General features: G+C 41.7%; 1 protein-coding gene across 1 annotated transcript; it reads left to right on the forward strand.

Annotated features, from left to right (window-relative positions):
- The first annotated feature begins 3,734 nt into the window (after positions 1-3,734).
- On the forward strand, positions 3,735-15,929 carry taf4b (TAF4B RNA polymerase II, TATA box binding protein (TBP)-associated factor). Its single transcript, XM_068707777.1, has 16 exons — positions 3,735-3,771; positions 4,470-4,976; positions 5,136-5,257; positions 5,356-5,463; positions 6,220-6,331; positions 6,895-7,025; positions 7,580-7,669; positions 8,362-8,493; positions 9,993-10,125; positions 11,497-11,581; positions 11,834-11,994; positions 12,300-12,430; positions 12,677-12,802; positions 12,985-13,041; positions 13,967-14,074; positions 15,591-15,929. The coding sequence occupies exons 2-16, from the start codon at positions 4,478-4,480 to the stop codon at positions 15,714-15,716; spliced, it is 2,121 nt and encodes a 706-aa protein (XP_068563878.1). The 5' UTR covers positions 3,735-3,771; positions 4,470-4,477; the 3' UTR covers positions 15,717-15,929.
- The last annotated feature ends 565 nt before the right edge of the window (positions 15,930-16,494 follow it).

The following is a 16,494-nucleotide window of genomic DNA, read 5'->3' on the forward strand; positions in this document are numbered from 1 at the left end:
AAAGTGTCATGATTAGAGTGTTATTACGTTGGTAATATTAATGCAGAAATATTCCTTTAGCAAACATCGAAGGGAAATTTAGATGGTAATCCTACACTCATTCCCACTGATAGAAACACAAATGATTGCGCATAAAATGTAGCATTAACACTACATGCTTATCCACAGTCCTTAAGGCTACTTTGTGGCCCAAATACGATATTGTTTGCTCTGATGATAGAAAACTATTAATTTATGAATACGACTAATTTGGACAAAAAAATGTGATTCTTTTGGACTCGGATGGGATAAGAAGAGGCAGACTCTGTTGACATCAATGATGCTTGGTGCTCAAACATAGTCAAAGTTGATGGACTTTATGTTGAATTTTTAATGTTAAGATTGTTTTGTGGTTGCTGTTTGCATTCCTTCTCATGCATTACAGGAATGCACTACTGGTTTTGTTTGGTTTTGTTTGTCATGTTTTTCTGCATTTTTGTGGTGCAACCCTCTGTTGCATAATGTCAGTAAATTGTCCTTGAATCCTTGCAATCAAAGCACAAGACAGATGTCTTCCTAATTTTAGTCCAATGATTTAAAAAGCAGAAAATAAATGTAATGTTGGTTACAAAGAGATCCCTCCTTGAAGGAATGTGTCCTCTTATGGAAAGATGAAGGCATTTCTAGGCTTGTTATGTTGTGTTGTGTTGTGTTGTGTTGTGTTGTGTCCGCCATAACAATACCATAAAGCACCATTTTGCTTTGTACCAGTCAAATGGAATGGAAAAACAGTTTAATGTCCGTTCTACTCCTACTCTATTTCCTAAGACACAAACATGTTTTGTGGGAGTCAACTGATTTTGATTGATGACAACTGATTTTTGCCATTGTAACGTATAACTCTACTGCCAGCACAATACCTCCACTCATTAAATCCATGTTCTACTTAATAACCGCAATGAATATGCCAAAGCAAGCAACTTACATTCTTATTTGGAAATTTGAAATGAATACCTCAGCTAAGTGTATTTCACCGATGATGCAGCCAGTACTTGCATGTTTTTCCTCCTTGAGTAAATTTCCCAGCTGTAAGACTTGATACTGACTTCTAATACTAATAATGTTACCATTATCAAGGTGACTGGTGCATAACAATAAACCATTAACAATGAACACAGTCCATTAATCAAGACATCATTTAGAAATAGAAAAATATTAAAATTTACATATTGAAAATGTAATATATCCCCTTGGACCAAAATGTATTTCATTGGTGTTTCTGACCGTGATTCGCTGTGACTTGGGTGTGAGACTCAACTATGTTGTTTTATCACCGATAAAACAAAAAACGAGCAAACAACGGTTTTTAAATGCTTTTAGAGACACGCCACTGTTTTCTACTAATGATACTACCCAATCACACTTTCCTCCAGAGGATTTTTTAACGAATTTTAACTCCACCTGCTCTGCAATTCTTGATAGTGTCGCCCCCCCTGAGGTCATACTGCCCCAAACTGAAGCCTCAACACTCGTTAAATGAAGCCACTCGGGCGCTCAGGCAAAAGTGCAGGAGGGCTGAGAGAAAAAGGAAGAAAGGCTCTGTGTGTCCTTTGAAATCTTAAGGAACTCACTCACTAACTACCAGAATGCAGTTAAGTCAGCTAGAAATAGCTACTTCTCTGACTTAATTGCAAATCACTGCCACAGGCCAACAATTCTCTTTAACACCATTAACTCTGTTACCAACCCCCCGATCCCAATGTGTTTCAGTATGTCTCTGACAAATTTCGACACCTTTATAGGTTCTTCCAGGACAAAATCTCAAAACTTCTCACCTCTAAGCCGACGACATTCAAATATACGATCCCCTCAAATCTAGAACTGCCTCTATAAATTCATTAATGTGCTGCCTGGTTTCCATGCCTCAATGAAGGTAAAACAGAGATCATGCTAATAAATCCCTCTCGCCTTTCAGCTGCTATACTGGACAGTCCCTCATTGTGTCTTGGCCCCATGGCAACTCACTGCAAAATCCATGTTAAAAATCTGGGTGTGATTTTGGACTTATCTTTTATATTGGACCTCCAAGTTGCATCTGTGGTCAAAGTCAGCTTCTTTCAGCTAAGACTCTTAGTTAAGGTCAAATCCTTTCTATCCTCAAAAGACCTGGAGAAAGTTATTCATGCTTTGATCACCTCCAGGCTGGACTACTGTATGTTTGTATTCTTTGTATGCTGGAATCGGCAAAAAACTTCTATCATGCCTTCATCTCTGTAGCGAGACTTTTAACCGGCACACGCAGGCGTGAACACATTTCACCGATCTTAAAATCCCTTCATTGGCTACCTGTAGAGTACAGAATTCATTTAAAATTTGTATTATTTGTTTTTAAGTGTCTAAATGGCACCGCCCCAGTCTATCTGTCTGACCTGCTGCAGCCCTATACCCCACCTCGCTCACTACGATCTCTCGGCCAACAGCTTTTAGTTGTTCCTAGAACAAAAATGACAACCCTTCAGTCCTTCTCTGTTGCTGCCCCTCAGCTCTGGAACAACCTTTCCCTTCATATTAGGTTATCATCCACCTTACCAATGTTTAAAAGCTGTTTAAAAAACTATTTATTTTCCCTGGCCTATCACCTTTGATCTTAACTTGGCACTTTTGTGTGATTTGTGTCAGTTTGTCTTGATTTTAACATCAATTACTTGTATTAATCCAGTCTTTTCAATTATATGACTGCTTATCTATGTGCAGCACTTTGGGCAACCTTTGTTGTATTTTAAAATGTGCTATACAAATATATTTTAATTGATTGATGTCATGGCAGGTCTAGCGCTGAACACCCAAGGAAGTGCAGTGTTGAGTGTGAAGTTGTTTCTTTGATCTGTTCTCCAGAAAGCTGCAAGCCGCAACACCACAGGCCGAGCATTCCGCCCATTGTGAATGTCTTCAATGGGCACTGAACTAGTGAGTCTAATGAACAACTGTATGATAAATTAATTTTTCATTTCAACTTTTCCTGTTACAGCCTGGTAATGGGGGCTATTCCTCATGGTTCTGTGGCTTTTTTTCATGTCAAATGTATGTTTCTTTGGTTAATACTGTTGACTAACCTTATGGAAAATTATTTCTCATCATCATGTAAGAATAATAACAGAGCTATTCGCTTGTTTTCTATGTGTAGTCACAAAGCCTCATGTCATTACATATTGCAATAACTATGCTAAGAATATCCCTTGGATTAAAGTGTGGTCATTGTCACACATGTATATTAGGAATACGATTAGAGAGCTCACCCTTGAAATGTTTTACCATGCAAAGCATTTTCTAAAGAAATTTAACTTTTTCCACAGCTCAACCTGAAACTCTTGTAATTTATCTGGCATTGTAAGCAGTTATTATTGAAATAAGTTTCAAAATATATTATCGACGTCTAGTCGACGTCCGTGTGGCGGGGCCACAAATACTGAGTGCTGGACATGTGCATTTTGGAGAGGCTTTGCATTTGCGTTATCTGCTGGCTAGAAACTGCACTACTCTATATCATTTAACAAGTCAAAGACTACTACAAATGGCGTCACATCAAATATAGAGGAAAAAGGTTTTTTTTTCAGTTACCATGCATTCTGCCACATTGCTTCAACTCACATGAATCGTAATTACATATTTCTTAAATCTTTTTAATTAGTTGTAGCTAATCAAGGTGCGCCCATCTTTCCCGAGTGTCCACAAATGCAGCACTGGTCCAGGATGAGTTCAGGCACCATGCTGCGATTAAAACAATCAAAACAGGTGAGCTCGTGACTTTGCTTTTTCTCAGAGAACTCGGTGAATATGATTTATGATAGGGGGTATAACGTTTCCATTTTCAGGAACGCAGCACTCACGATTATTTCGCAAGGAACGTTTGTTCCTTTGGATGAAATGACGGCAAACTCGAGCCAAAATCTGGCAGCGAAGCGACGTTAATGTTCCGTTAAACTAAGCTAGTTTATGTCAAAGTTGACCTCGTCTAAAGCTGAAACATATAACGTTAGCTGTTAAAGGTAGTTAGTAAATCTGCAAACATAACTTGAGTGAACCAAACAAACAGAAGTCAAATGACATACATACTAACGTTATCGTTAAATCGTTCCACTTTTTCACTTGGCTAACATTAGCTGTTGCTGTTGTGTTTTACGTTAACCCGTAACGTTATCTTAACATTAGCCAGTTGGTGTTCTTCAGCAACATTTACGTGAAGTTGGCGGTGAGTTTGAAAGTTTAAATAGCTGATTATTGTCAGTATATAGTGCTGAACTGACGGTCAGCACCTAGAACAAGGCATGTTTGTGTGTTTACTGTTAATACCTTTTTACTGGGGTAACGTTACAGCTTGGGTTAAGATAGCATAACATGATGTCATAGCACTTAAAAAAACAAATAAACTCTTGCTTTTGTTTTCCATATTTTTGTATTATGTATGAAATCATTGTTCTTTCGCCATTCAGAAATAATTATGGCCACAAATAAAGTGGTTATTGAAGCCCAAAAGCTGGAGACCTGTGGGGCAGCAGGGAATGGAGACAACTCTATTCAAGTCAAGATATTACAGGTCCCAGCCAAATGTGGACCAATCCCTGCTGTGCAACCTCCACCCACTGCTGCAGGTGTCTCCAAGGGTGTTTCTGTCTCTGCCCCACTTAAAGTCATCCCAGTTGGCCATGTCCACCAACCTAGCTCCTCCACGGTTCCAGTCCCAGGGCGTCAAACCTCCTCTCCCTCCTTCATGGTGGTAGCAAAGGTGGCCACCCCAGGAGGAGTGGGCGCTAATGGCCACCCACATGTAGCAAAACCAGCCTTGAGCCAGGTGGCCTCCATGAACCAGACCACAACCCCAGGAAGGACAGTGGTGATAACCGTACCGAGGGCAGCAGGTCCACAGACGGCCACTGTGGCCCCTCGGCTGCCACAGACTGCCTCCCCACAGCTCCCAGCCAATATCCAGATACCACCAGGTGAGCTGCAACAGTTCTGGTCTAGATTCTAGTCCTGATTGGTGATGTTCTCATTTGTGTTCACAGATATACATATACATACTTTACCCAGCATGCTCTCTTTTCGAGACAAATCATCAATGAGACATAGTCAGTGATTTTGGTCTCTAATTCTGGCAGGTATGATGTTGATCCGCAGTGACAGTGGTCAGCTGATGCTCGTATCCCAGCAGGTTTTGGCACATGCTCAGCAGGCACCAAGAGGTGTCGGTGGTCAAGCACCTAGAATACTGGTCCCACAGGTATGTGTGTGCTGCTGCTTTGAATGCATGCGAAACAGGCAAATGAAGGGACATCCTCACTCCTTTGGTCCCAACTAGCTGGCATGTCTGGGATTCAGGTATCTGCAGCAGCTGGAAATAAAAGTCATGAGAAGGTGACCGTGGTCAGGATGGCAGCCTCTCCCAATTTCCACCCAGCACCAGTCCAGAAGACAGCTGTGGTCAAGGTACACCAGCTGGTTTACTCCCATTCATTCACTGACAGCAGCTCATGTAGTGTTTGGGCATGATGAGCATTTTTACTGCAAATCAACCTCACCTGTCATTAATAATAATTATGCACTCGCCTTAAGACCCGTGGTGACCGAGCTTGTGAGGCAGTAGCACCAAGGCTGTGGAATGCTCTGCCTGCACCCCTACGTTTTGCTGATTCTGTGAACTCATTCAAAAATCAGCTCAGGCCACACCTGTTTAGACTGGCGTTTGGGTAAAAACTCATGTCCTAGTTTTAATTTTGTAATTTCTGTTTTTTGTGCGTTATTAAATGTAAATTATTGGCCCTTATATGATCACATTGTGTTTTTTATGTTTGTAACATAATGTTAAGCACTTTGTGACTAATGTCTGTGAAAAGCGTTTTATAAATAAATCTTACTTACTTACTTATTATGATTCGATCGTTTTTTGCCTTCAGTAACCAGCGCTAGAAGGCTGGATGACTATATGGTTAATGAGGTATCTGATACCTTGCTTGACAGTTTGCACGATTAGCAGACGAGTCACATATATTTCAAATCACACAGGTGAATTCATGATCACGTAGTGCTGTTGCTTGTCCACATTGCTTTCTCACCATAAATGACCAGTACCAGACTTGGACCTGGACTGAAACCCTCCTATTGAGGGGATAGAGTCTTTTAGCAGTTTAGTTCTATCTGCTGCTGTTATAGTTTTGGAGTGATAGATTTGATTGTGTTGTTCAGGTGATTGGTGTGACTCCCAAACCAGCTCTAGTCCAGACCCTCGGTGCTGTGTCTGAACGGGGGAGCCAGCCTCACATCACAGAACCCAAAAAGGAGGCGCCAACCACCGTTACTCAGGTGAGTGGAACCAACAGACTTCACTCTGAACTACGTTGTGCTGTCAAACATTAAGATAGCATGTCTTCCTTTGTATTATTACTGGTATCATTTCCACTACTATGAAAACATTCCTAAAAATATTATGAGTATTGTATGATTTCATGATTCAGAGTGTTATATGACTCTAAAATAAAATAAACTCCCTTCACAGTTCATCAATGTTGCAAGGAGGAGATGACATTACCATGCTTCCAGTTTGACTATTTCTAGTCCAAATCATAATCTGACTCCAACCCCCTGAACATACCCAGCATGCCTAGTTATTGTGGATGTCTCACTGTCATGTCCCATAGTTTTCTTTGGTGGAGGTGCACTTGTTTTCATCCTGACCATCCTCCATGTACATTTTGCCACTTTTTTACTCAGGAGAAAAGTTTCTTTTAGTACATTTTCTGTTTATGTAGTTTTTTTTTTTATTGCATCATTACATAATTTTGCCATGGAGAAACAAGTAGAGTGTGTCACAAATTGACCCAAGTTAAGCCTTTGTCAAGATTGGTTGTTGCCTGACATTTCGTCAACAGGCGACCCTGGAAAGTGTGAAGAAGTGCAAGAACTTCCTGGTGACTCTGATCAAGCTGGCCTCCAGTGACTCCAGGTCTGCCAACATGGCTAACAACGTCAGAGGACTGGTCAGCAGTCTGCTGGTACGTCTCTTCTCTTCATCATCAGAGCATTAGAATAATTAAATCTTCTTAAGTCTGAATTTGATAAAAGATGTCAATTTAAGGCTTGAAAACAAAGACGTGACGTAGTTGTAGTCACCGTGTCGTCACCCATTGGTTTGTTGAATATGGTTGTGAAGCCTCAAGTTTGACCTTTTTAGTCGTCGCCATCTTGATATTTTGGCAACCAGAAGTGGCAACCCTACTGCTGAAAAAGAGATTTTTAGTCAACATGATGTTCCAACTAAGTTTTCTGCACTGAACACACTAAAAGGGATAAAGTTCCAGGACGAAAACACGGACAACTCCCAGACCGGACAATGCCATGTTAGTGACCTTTTAATCCCAAGGCAGCCCCGCCCTAAAGCACACCCTGCTTTATGGTCTGTTTGACTCTAAATGGACCATAATTTACTAAATGAACATCATGCTGTATTGAAGAAGACTTGAAACTAGAGATTGAGACCATGAACTCATGTTTACAATGTTTACTGAGGGAATAAATCTCAGCATTTGTCCTTTTTCCTATCCTGCAGGAAGGGAAGCTGGAAGCAGAGGAGTTTACAGAACAGCTTTATCGCGAGTTGAAGTCCACTCCGCAGCCCTGCTTGGTGCCTTTCCTCAAGGTGACCAGAGATTCAACAACACATTATCATTCTCTCCTCGGGTGTCTGCAGGTCTAAAATGATTCAAACTCCAGACAGACTTTTAACTAAGGATGATCCAGATATATTTTGATGGTCAGTATTGGCTAAAATAAAGTAGATTAAAATCCTTTTTAAGGGAACTGTACTGTGTTTAGTCCACCTCAGCCCACTCGTGTTGCAGTGCTCTGCTCAACCGCCATGTTTTTTTTTCCTAATACTGGAAACAATTTTAGAGTGTAAAAAAAAAAAGATTGTAAGATAGTTCCAACAACTCCAGCAGAGTGATATGTGACCTCTCTGGCTTCACATACGTTTCAGGAGTCTCCTCCCAGTTCCCTTCATATCATACTGATAATTTAAGCTGGTCAATTTAGTTTTGGATCAGGACCTTCAGTATTTGGATCAAGTAGTTTGGGCCAAATAAGTTGAGCTGAATTTAGAAGGCCACACTTGTTATATGTCAGATATTTAATCATTGTTGGGTTAGGCTTCGGTCAGTAAATGTAGGTAGCAGCCTCGGTATCTGCAGATACTATATAATAAAAGACTCTTAATATTGATCTGATATTTTGCCAATGCACCCATGTGTATATTAATCACATAATGAACCTACTTGCTTATTTATAGTTGAACCGTGCTTAGCTTTCTTTTTGTTTTCTCTTTGCTACCAGAAAAGCCTTCCTGCAGTGCGTTGCCTCACTGCAGACCCCCAGCTATTCATCCAACAGGCTTCAACTTCTACCGGCAACCTCATGAAGCAGTCCAGCACTGTCACAGGACAGAACGTCAGCACCAGCCAGCAGGTAAAGAAACGTCCAGGACGTGCAGCAAAAGTATGCAATGTGGAGGACAAAGACTTGAGACGGGGAGAGTAGCGGTATATCAGTATGTCTTTGGACAGGAGTGTGTCTCATGTCATCCACTCGTAGACAAACTGCTCCATAGCGATACTAACTCCACTGGGAACCTTTTGGGTGCGTGCAAACACACTGAGTGATGCAATGTGGAGTAAGACATGTAAAACAGTGTGAAGCAGCTTAATTAGCTTTACAAAATATTGATTGTCATCATATTAATTTGTCATGCGCTTGTGTCAAGCGTTCTTTTTTTCACTATAGATATTTGCCATTTCAACATTATTACTGATGTCTTTTCTTCAATGCTCCTTAGCTACAAATGTGTATTTTGAGTTTGTGTCAGTTCAGCTTTTTTTTGACAGTTCTACCTGTCAGGAGAAAACCTCCTTTCCTCACAGTCAGAGAAAGTAAAAGTGTGCATTCCTGGAGCTGAAAGCTACGACGGCATATAAGGGCCAAGAGGGGGAGAATATTCCAAGAGAATTTACAAGATTAAAGTGGCCAATGCAAAACTCGAGGACATAATTCAGTTGTGTTGTGTGCCTTTTCTGTGTTGTTGTCCTTTCACACTGACACAGTGACAGTCGGGCATGGTCAGCGTGTAACTATGGTAACAGTGGGTAAGGAGGAACGTCTTCTCAACCGTTGGTTTTTAGTGTTGGCTGTGTTGAAATCAAAGACACTCCTTGGTGTAGTCAAAGATAAAGTTGTTTGTCTCTACTTTCCTGGAACTTCTTCAATATTAGTGTTTATTCATGTTCATAAAGGAACATCAAAGGAATTCTGTATGTTTCTTTCAGGATCTTCTCCTCGCTCAGAGGCCATACTTACCATAATAACACGACTTTAGAAGCAGCAACATTCAGACGGCTGGCCTTACCATGCTTTTGCACTCGATACATTTATGACACTATCTCAACATCCCTCCACTCTTCATCCACTGGGTTCACAGTTTTGTCAGCAGCAGACCACAGTCTGTTAGAAGAGGCATAGTAACACCATTAACCGTCATCATGAGCCCCTTCCTTTGTACCCTCTACACTAATTCACCCATCACCACATACTTCAAATACTCCAATGACACTGCAATACTTGGACTACTCAATGACAACAACTCTGTCAAAACTCTTTCTCACTTCACACAATGGTGAACTGACAGCTACCTCCAGCTCGACGTGGACAAAACAAAAGAGCACGAGGGCATCGAACACACGCCACGCTGGACTCGGCTCCAAACTCAAACATGGAGAAGAGCTAGCTTTAGCAGGAGCTTTGTCCTTTCTGACAAACTGCCTGGTTGACAGTGTTGTGAGTGGGATGGATGACTGCATGTATGTTGCAATGTGTATATCTTTTTATTTCTGTCTTGTACCGGCTGTGAAAACCAATCTCGCCTCGGGGCAATAAATCTAAATCTCATCCTAATGATTGTCCTTAAACTGCAGGTTATCCAGCAGCCTCCAGCAGTGACTCTGAGACCGGGTATGACGACATTAGTCCAGTCCAGAAATTACATATTGAAGAGCAGCAGACCCATCCCCAAACACACAGTGGTCCAGTCAGGAAAACCCTTTGCAGGTAACAGTTAGGGGAGGGGAACTTTGGGAAGGTCATCACTTAATTGCGTTTCTGTGTCAATTTTTGGCATTTGTGAAACTAATCAGAATCGAAAACATAAAAGTCTTATGTGAGCTAGTGTATCTCTTTGTCCCCCCAGCCCTCTACTAGAACATGTTTAATGTAAAAAAAACAAACAAACTCCAAACCGCTAGAGCCTGAGCCACATGGCCTCCTATCCAGCCTGTAACCTGGAAAGAGGACGGGCTGCACAAACACAAGAATGTAGTCTGAGTGTAACGGTGCACATTCATCAGGGTGTAGTTCACGCCCTGGTTCAGGAGTCACGGTTCGGTGCATCTTTGGAACATCGAGGAAAAAAGGATCCGTTCTGCTGGGGACTGTGGTAATGTTTTGCCCACTGACAACTTTGGTAAACTATTTCTATTATAGAAATAAGTAACATTTCTGTATTTCACTGTATAAACACTGAACTAACACGTTCCCAGAAGAAAACGGGTCACAATAGGCTAAGTAACTGAAAAGCATCTCTTATATCATGAAAATACCAAAATACACTTGTGCATCAGGGGTGAGTGTTTCATTAGTTCCATTTCCACTTTGGCTGTATTTAAACATTCAAAGCACCCAAAGATTTCTCCTCTCGGTGATCGACTCGTCTGGGTGATGCTGCCGAATGTGCGTTAGCATGTTGGATGTGATTCCATTCACATCCCCTACACAATGTTGGAGCAACACCGTCACACCGTCCTTGTCTTGTACACAACTTTGTCTCCGTTGCTGTTGACGCTGACCGGGAACCCGCAGGCGGCTCTGACGTTATTTTTGCTTTCGCCGAAGCGTGACTGACGAGCACGCCAATCCACTTGTTGCTAACAGCTAAAAGTCTCCAGGTGGAACTCGCGCATGTGAACTTTGAATCCAGTCTACGTTTATATATATGTGTGTGTATTCTACATGCACCGGACCGTGACGCCTCGATGAGACTGTTGAGACTTTCGGTACAAATATCTAGCGTAACAGTACTGGTGTAACTGCACAAAGATCCCATTGCAATGGAAATGGAATCAGAAAGGCCAGCCTTCATCAAGTCCACCAGCGCTGCCTTTCTAATTTGCATATTGAGATTAGATTACAATGCAACAAGAATTGCAGTAAAACGATTGCTTACTACTACCAAGTGGAGATGCAAAGGCCCCATGATCAGATGAAGTCTTAGTTGGCCCTTCACTGCAGCCTGTAGTCACACAATTTCAGCGAAATTCTCTAAAGAATTTGTGCCGACCGAATTACATCCACAGACTCAGACAAAGACTTGGCTAAATATATTTCTACTCTCCAAATAAATTTGTATGTTTTTCTTTTTTGTAGGAACTTTTTCATTGAAGCAACCTTTCACTCAGGAGCCACCTCGTTCTACCAAATTTGCATTCAAGGACAGTTCAGGATCATACAAGTAATACATCCAGTTGATATCTTTAGACTCAGATTCAGGTGTGAGGGGTTTCAAGTGAAACAATTCAGTAAATCTGACCAGCATTCTGTCAAAGGGCAAAGCTGGGGGGCTTGCACACAGTGTGTGTGTGTGTGTGTGTGTGTGTGTGTGTGTGTGTGTGTGTGTGTGTGTGTGTGTGTGTGTGTGTGTGTGTGTGTGTGTGTGTGTGTGTGTGTGTGTGTGTGTGTGTGTGTGTGTGTGTGTGGTTCCCAGAGAGGAGGATGACATTAACGATGTAGCCTCCATGGCTGGAGTCAACCTGAGAGAGGAGAATGCACAGATCCTGACCACGGTGGTCGGCTCTGTGGTGCAGTCGTGCCAGGATCAGCCCTTCCTCTCACCGAACCCAGTGCTCCACCGGATCCTCCGCTCAGGTATAGGAGCCAGACTGAGACCCAGCATTCATTACGCCAGTATTACTGCAGGCTACTGTTTAGTTTAACAGAAATCAAAGGCACAAACAAAATAGGCCTAATAAATTTATATAATATTTAATATAAGGGATTACGTTCATTAGGACGGTGCCAGGCTACATTTAAAATGTTTACCGACTAATGTTGGACGCCACTGCATTCAATTGATTCATTAAAGTAAATATAACACATTTATTTAACTGTAAAAACCTGTCAGTAATGTGTCTATGACTCTTGTTGTGATACTCTTGTGTCTCCTGTGTTAGGACAGGCATTGGGAGTAACGGATGTCGATCCAGAGGTGGTGGCTCTGGTGTCTCATGCCACTCAGGAGTGTCTCCGTGGGCTGCTGGAGAAGCTCACTGTGATGGCAGAACACCGCAAGGCAGCCCTGAAGGTGCAGCAGTGTGACCATAGATATAGACATAGATAGAGCTAAGCCAATCACAGTGAAGCATCACAACAGCTCAAATAGAAAGATTTGTCTTCAGGGAATCAAAGTGTTGTCTGGATGTTACAGAGCAGCACGACATCCCTCACAAGTCGTGTGTGTGTGTGTGTGTGTGTGTGTGTGTGTGTGTGTGTGTGTGTGTGTGTGTGTGTGTGTGTGTGTGTGTGTGTGTGTGTGTGTGTGTGTCAACAGGAGGACTTGTGGCATGCCAAAGTGAGTGATGTGCGATCCCAGCTTCGCTTCCTGGAGGAAGTGGAGAGTTTGAGGAAGAAGAGGAGAGATGAAGAGGAGAGAGAGAGACTGCTGCGTTTGGCCAGAGTGAGCTTGTTTGACTTAAATCGCCAGATAAAAAGCAAGATTAGTGTGTTTTTATAATGTAAAGTGTATCTTTTAGAGGCTAAGAGTGTTTTTCTTTTTTTATCTGAAACCACCGTGACCATTTCTACCTATATTTAGGTCAATTCTGCTCACTAACTTAACATCTGTCTGTTTGTGATCAGAGTCGCTCACACACTGAGGATCCACAGCATCAGCAGCTCAAGCAAAGAGCCAAAGAGGTGTGTATGTGTTTCATCCTGGAGAATGCTGGGAGACTTTTATTTAGTTTTTGTTTCCAAAACAAAAAGCTGATGGTAAAAACCTACAAAATAAGAGTTCATGGATATGTGCTCAGGAGAGGGAAGCCTAGTGGTATCATCACTAAGTCATAAACTTAACTAATAACTAATCATTAAGATGGAACGTCTTTTTTCTTGCAAGATTTTATTTAGTTTTTGTTAACAAAATGAATTGAATAGAATTGACTATTGCATGTATTATTTATATTATTAAAACAGAAAGCATTAAGTTACACTCAGTGGGGTGTTCTAGCTCAGTTTGGTTCATTTTTAACCAAGTTGACTCAAATCTATATATTTGTTATGCTCCTGATGTCTCTGTTCTGTGAGCCAGTGTACACTGTAAAGAAGTGTTGTATAAGAACTATTTAAATCCCTGCTATTTTCCCTGCTAATGGTTCATTTAGTGTGTGTGTGTGTGCGTGTGTGCGTGTGCGTGTATTAAAGGCACCGGTAGCAGTGCGGCTATTTAAGTAGTCGGTAAAACCTTCTCAGGCTGCTGTGTAGCTCCCAGCCATCACACTCCCAGAGGTCTCTGTGTTCATTTACATGCTGCCACCCCCACACACACTCAACCACTGCACCATACACTCACTGCTTTGCCAAGTTTGTACCTACACACACAGTCTGGAGGCTTGAATAGGTGTGCTAAGTAAAGTCGGCACTGTTTGAGATATTTGCAGTGGTAAACCCGCAACAAGGGGATATATTGTAATTTTTTTTAAATCTAATTTTAGGAAAACCGTGCAAAGAACACACCTCCATATGCACAAATCCTGAGTAAAAAAAAAAGTTTACTTGCTGGTCAAATTGACTCTTTGGTCACCACATTTTCAGTAAGCCTTGGTCTCTCTTCTCTTTTCAGTTACAACAAATAGAAGAAGCTCAGCTGCAGCAAAGAGAGGCCAACCTCACCGCTCTGGCCGCCATCGGGCCTCGCAAGAAGAGACCTCTGGAGCAGACTGAAAGCCAGGTTGGTCTGCCAAACCAAACCAGAGAAGCACCTGTTTACCTTCCAGGTGCAACGTGTAATACCTAGCCAGCAGCTCCAAAGAAATAGGGGGCAGCATTTCACTTCTACTGCTGGGTCCATACAATCTAAATTTACAGTCCAGTACGAACTAACAGCAGAGCAACAATACGTAAGACAAGGCAGGGGGGCGAGTTGTTCACTTGTTTCTGTCACTCTGGATTTAATCCAATATACGAACTATAACAACGTACATTCATTGCCTCCTAAAGGACTGCAAGTAAACTCACACGTCTGCTGATATTAAACATTACAAGCTCATTATGAACACCTGTGCAGGAAGTGTTGTTTCATCGACATAAGCGCTGAACGTAAAAATTGCAATGCTTGAATTAGTGAATGACGACAACATTTCCGTTTAAAAAAAACAACTCAGAGTGGTAATTATGACAAGCTGGTAATTATGACAGGTAAACATGGAGGAAGTTAAAAAGGGATCAGAAAACAGGGAGGCTTGTAACTAAAGTATGAGAAGATGTACTTCGACAGGAAGATGTGAATACAGGTTAGTCTCTAATAGAAGCCTGTTCCAAATAAACAGGCTTCAGTGGTCAATTCTTTTGGGTAACTGACCACTGTTGGATTTTACAATATTTCTATTTCTTCGTCCTTCAATCGGTTCTCTAAAATGAAAGACAAAAGCAGTTCAGTTGCTCTGTTTGCTCTTAACATTTAACATCCCTATGTTCAAACTAAGCTATGAAATCCCCAAACATTCATGAATATTTAGCATTAAACCTAAATACAAAAAAGATAGAAAAGGCAACGCAGTAAAAACCAGTAAGCACCAAGAAGAGAAACGAACTCTGTAGGAAGCAGCATGTTGGTCATTGTAGCTAGCCTCCTTGGCTAACGCGCACACACAGGCAGCATGTGTGAGACTGTTGGTTCAGCTCATTGAGTCTTTAATTCTGTGTGTTTTTAAGTCTCAGCCCTGCAGGCTGTAGGTTTAAAGACGAGGACGCTCTGTTCACTGCACATACTCCCCACTGCCTTTGAACTCCATTACCCAGAGGAGCCGGCTGCCTGCCGCCTACCGCCTGTCTCGCTCTTTCCTCTAAACAGCCACAGGGCTTCCTTTACCTCTTCACAGGCTGCTCCTCAGCTGGCAGAGCACACGCACTGATGCCGGCTAACTCTAGAGGAGGGATGGCCAAATGTGTTTGGAGCGGAGGCTCTTTTAGCATGTGACAGGATAATCTATCAAATGATGATTTGTTTTTTTTAAATTTCTGTTTTATCATAATATTTACTTTGTTTAACTCCATGGGAATTCAAGGACTTGGTAGACTTTAGTTTTTAGTGTGAACGCACTAGGGCTGTACCGAATTTCCAGTGAATGTCTGTGTGAATGTGTATCAGTGTTTGTGTGGAACTCTGGCCACCAGCTCACTGAAGAGTATTGCTTACTTCTGACATGAGAATGCATAATATTTAGTGTACTTGTATTGTGTGTCAGGTGACCCTGCTGCCCAGGCAGGGTGTTCAGAAAGTGACTCGGGTCATGCTGGGGGATCTGCTGCTGTGTATGGAGCAGGACCACTTCCTGTGCCACTCGCTCACTCTGTACAGAGCCATGCTCTGACTGCCTTCACTGTTCATGATTGGATCGGTCTCATAATAATCTGCAGCAGATCTTTGGTTTTCTTTTGTTCTTTTGTTTCAGTTCTATCAAATATCTTTCTGTTTATTATCTCCTATTTATTTTCAGTGTGTGGATCAGTGATGGCGATCAGCTGGTCTCTAAAGCACTGCTAGTTTTGATTAAAAAGACGATGCTGAAAAGTGTTGAAAAAGATTAGTTGAGTTCTAAGTTGAATGTTGAGCTTTTCATTATTCTGCTTGTTTATTATTTGACCATTAAAAGAAGTGGACTGTCACATCCTGACTTTTACTCTTTGGTTGTTTCATCTACAGCAGGACCTCCTGATAGAACAATAACTCCTACTCAGTTTATAGATCATCATAAACTGGTCTTTATGAAAGCAAACCCACTTCAGACTACAGAGCCACCAACCCGTCCTAATGAGTCCCTGTACTGCCACCTGCAGGAGATGTGTCTCACACACAGCTTCACGTCTCTAAAAGGTACACCACTGGGAACTCTGGTCCCCATGAAAGGCATTGTGTCATGGTAATATGTCGTGATGAGCTGATGACGTGGGAAATGTGTTTTCATCAAGACAGACGGCTAAATTCACTTGACCTGCAAGTCAGAGGGTCAGAACGCAAACCCCTTCACATAATTAGTGGTTTTTATAAACCTGGGGAAGAGAACGGATCATCAAAACTTCAAGAACACCTTTGATGAAAAAATAATTAAGAAATTTGGAGCACAACAAACACTTAATTTTCTTCATATT

The sequence above is a fragment of the Cebidichthys violaceus genome, unplaced genomic scaffold (assembly GCF_023349555.1).
Source record: "Cebidichthys violaceus isolate CVI_PGR_0920_01 unplaced genomic scaffold, fCebVio1.0.p SCAF_13, whole genome shotgun sequence".
NCBI lineage: Eukaryota > Metazoa > Chordata > Actinopteri > Perciformes > Stichaeidae > Cebidichthys > Cebidichthys violaceus.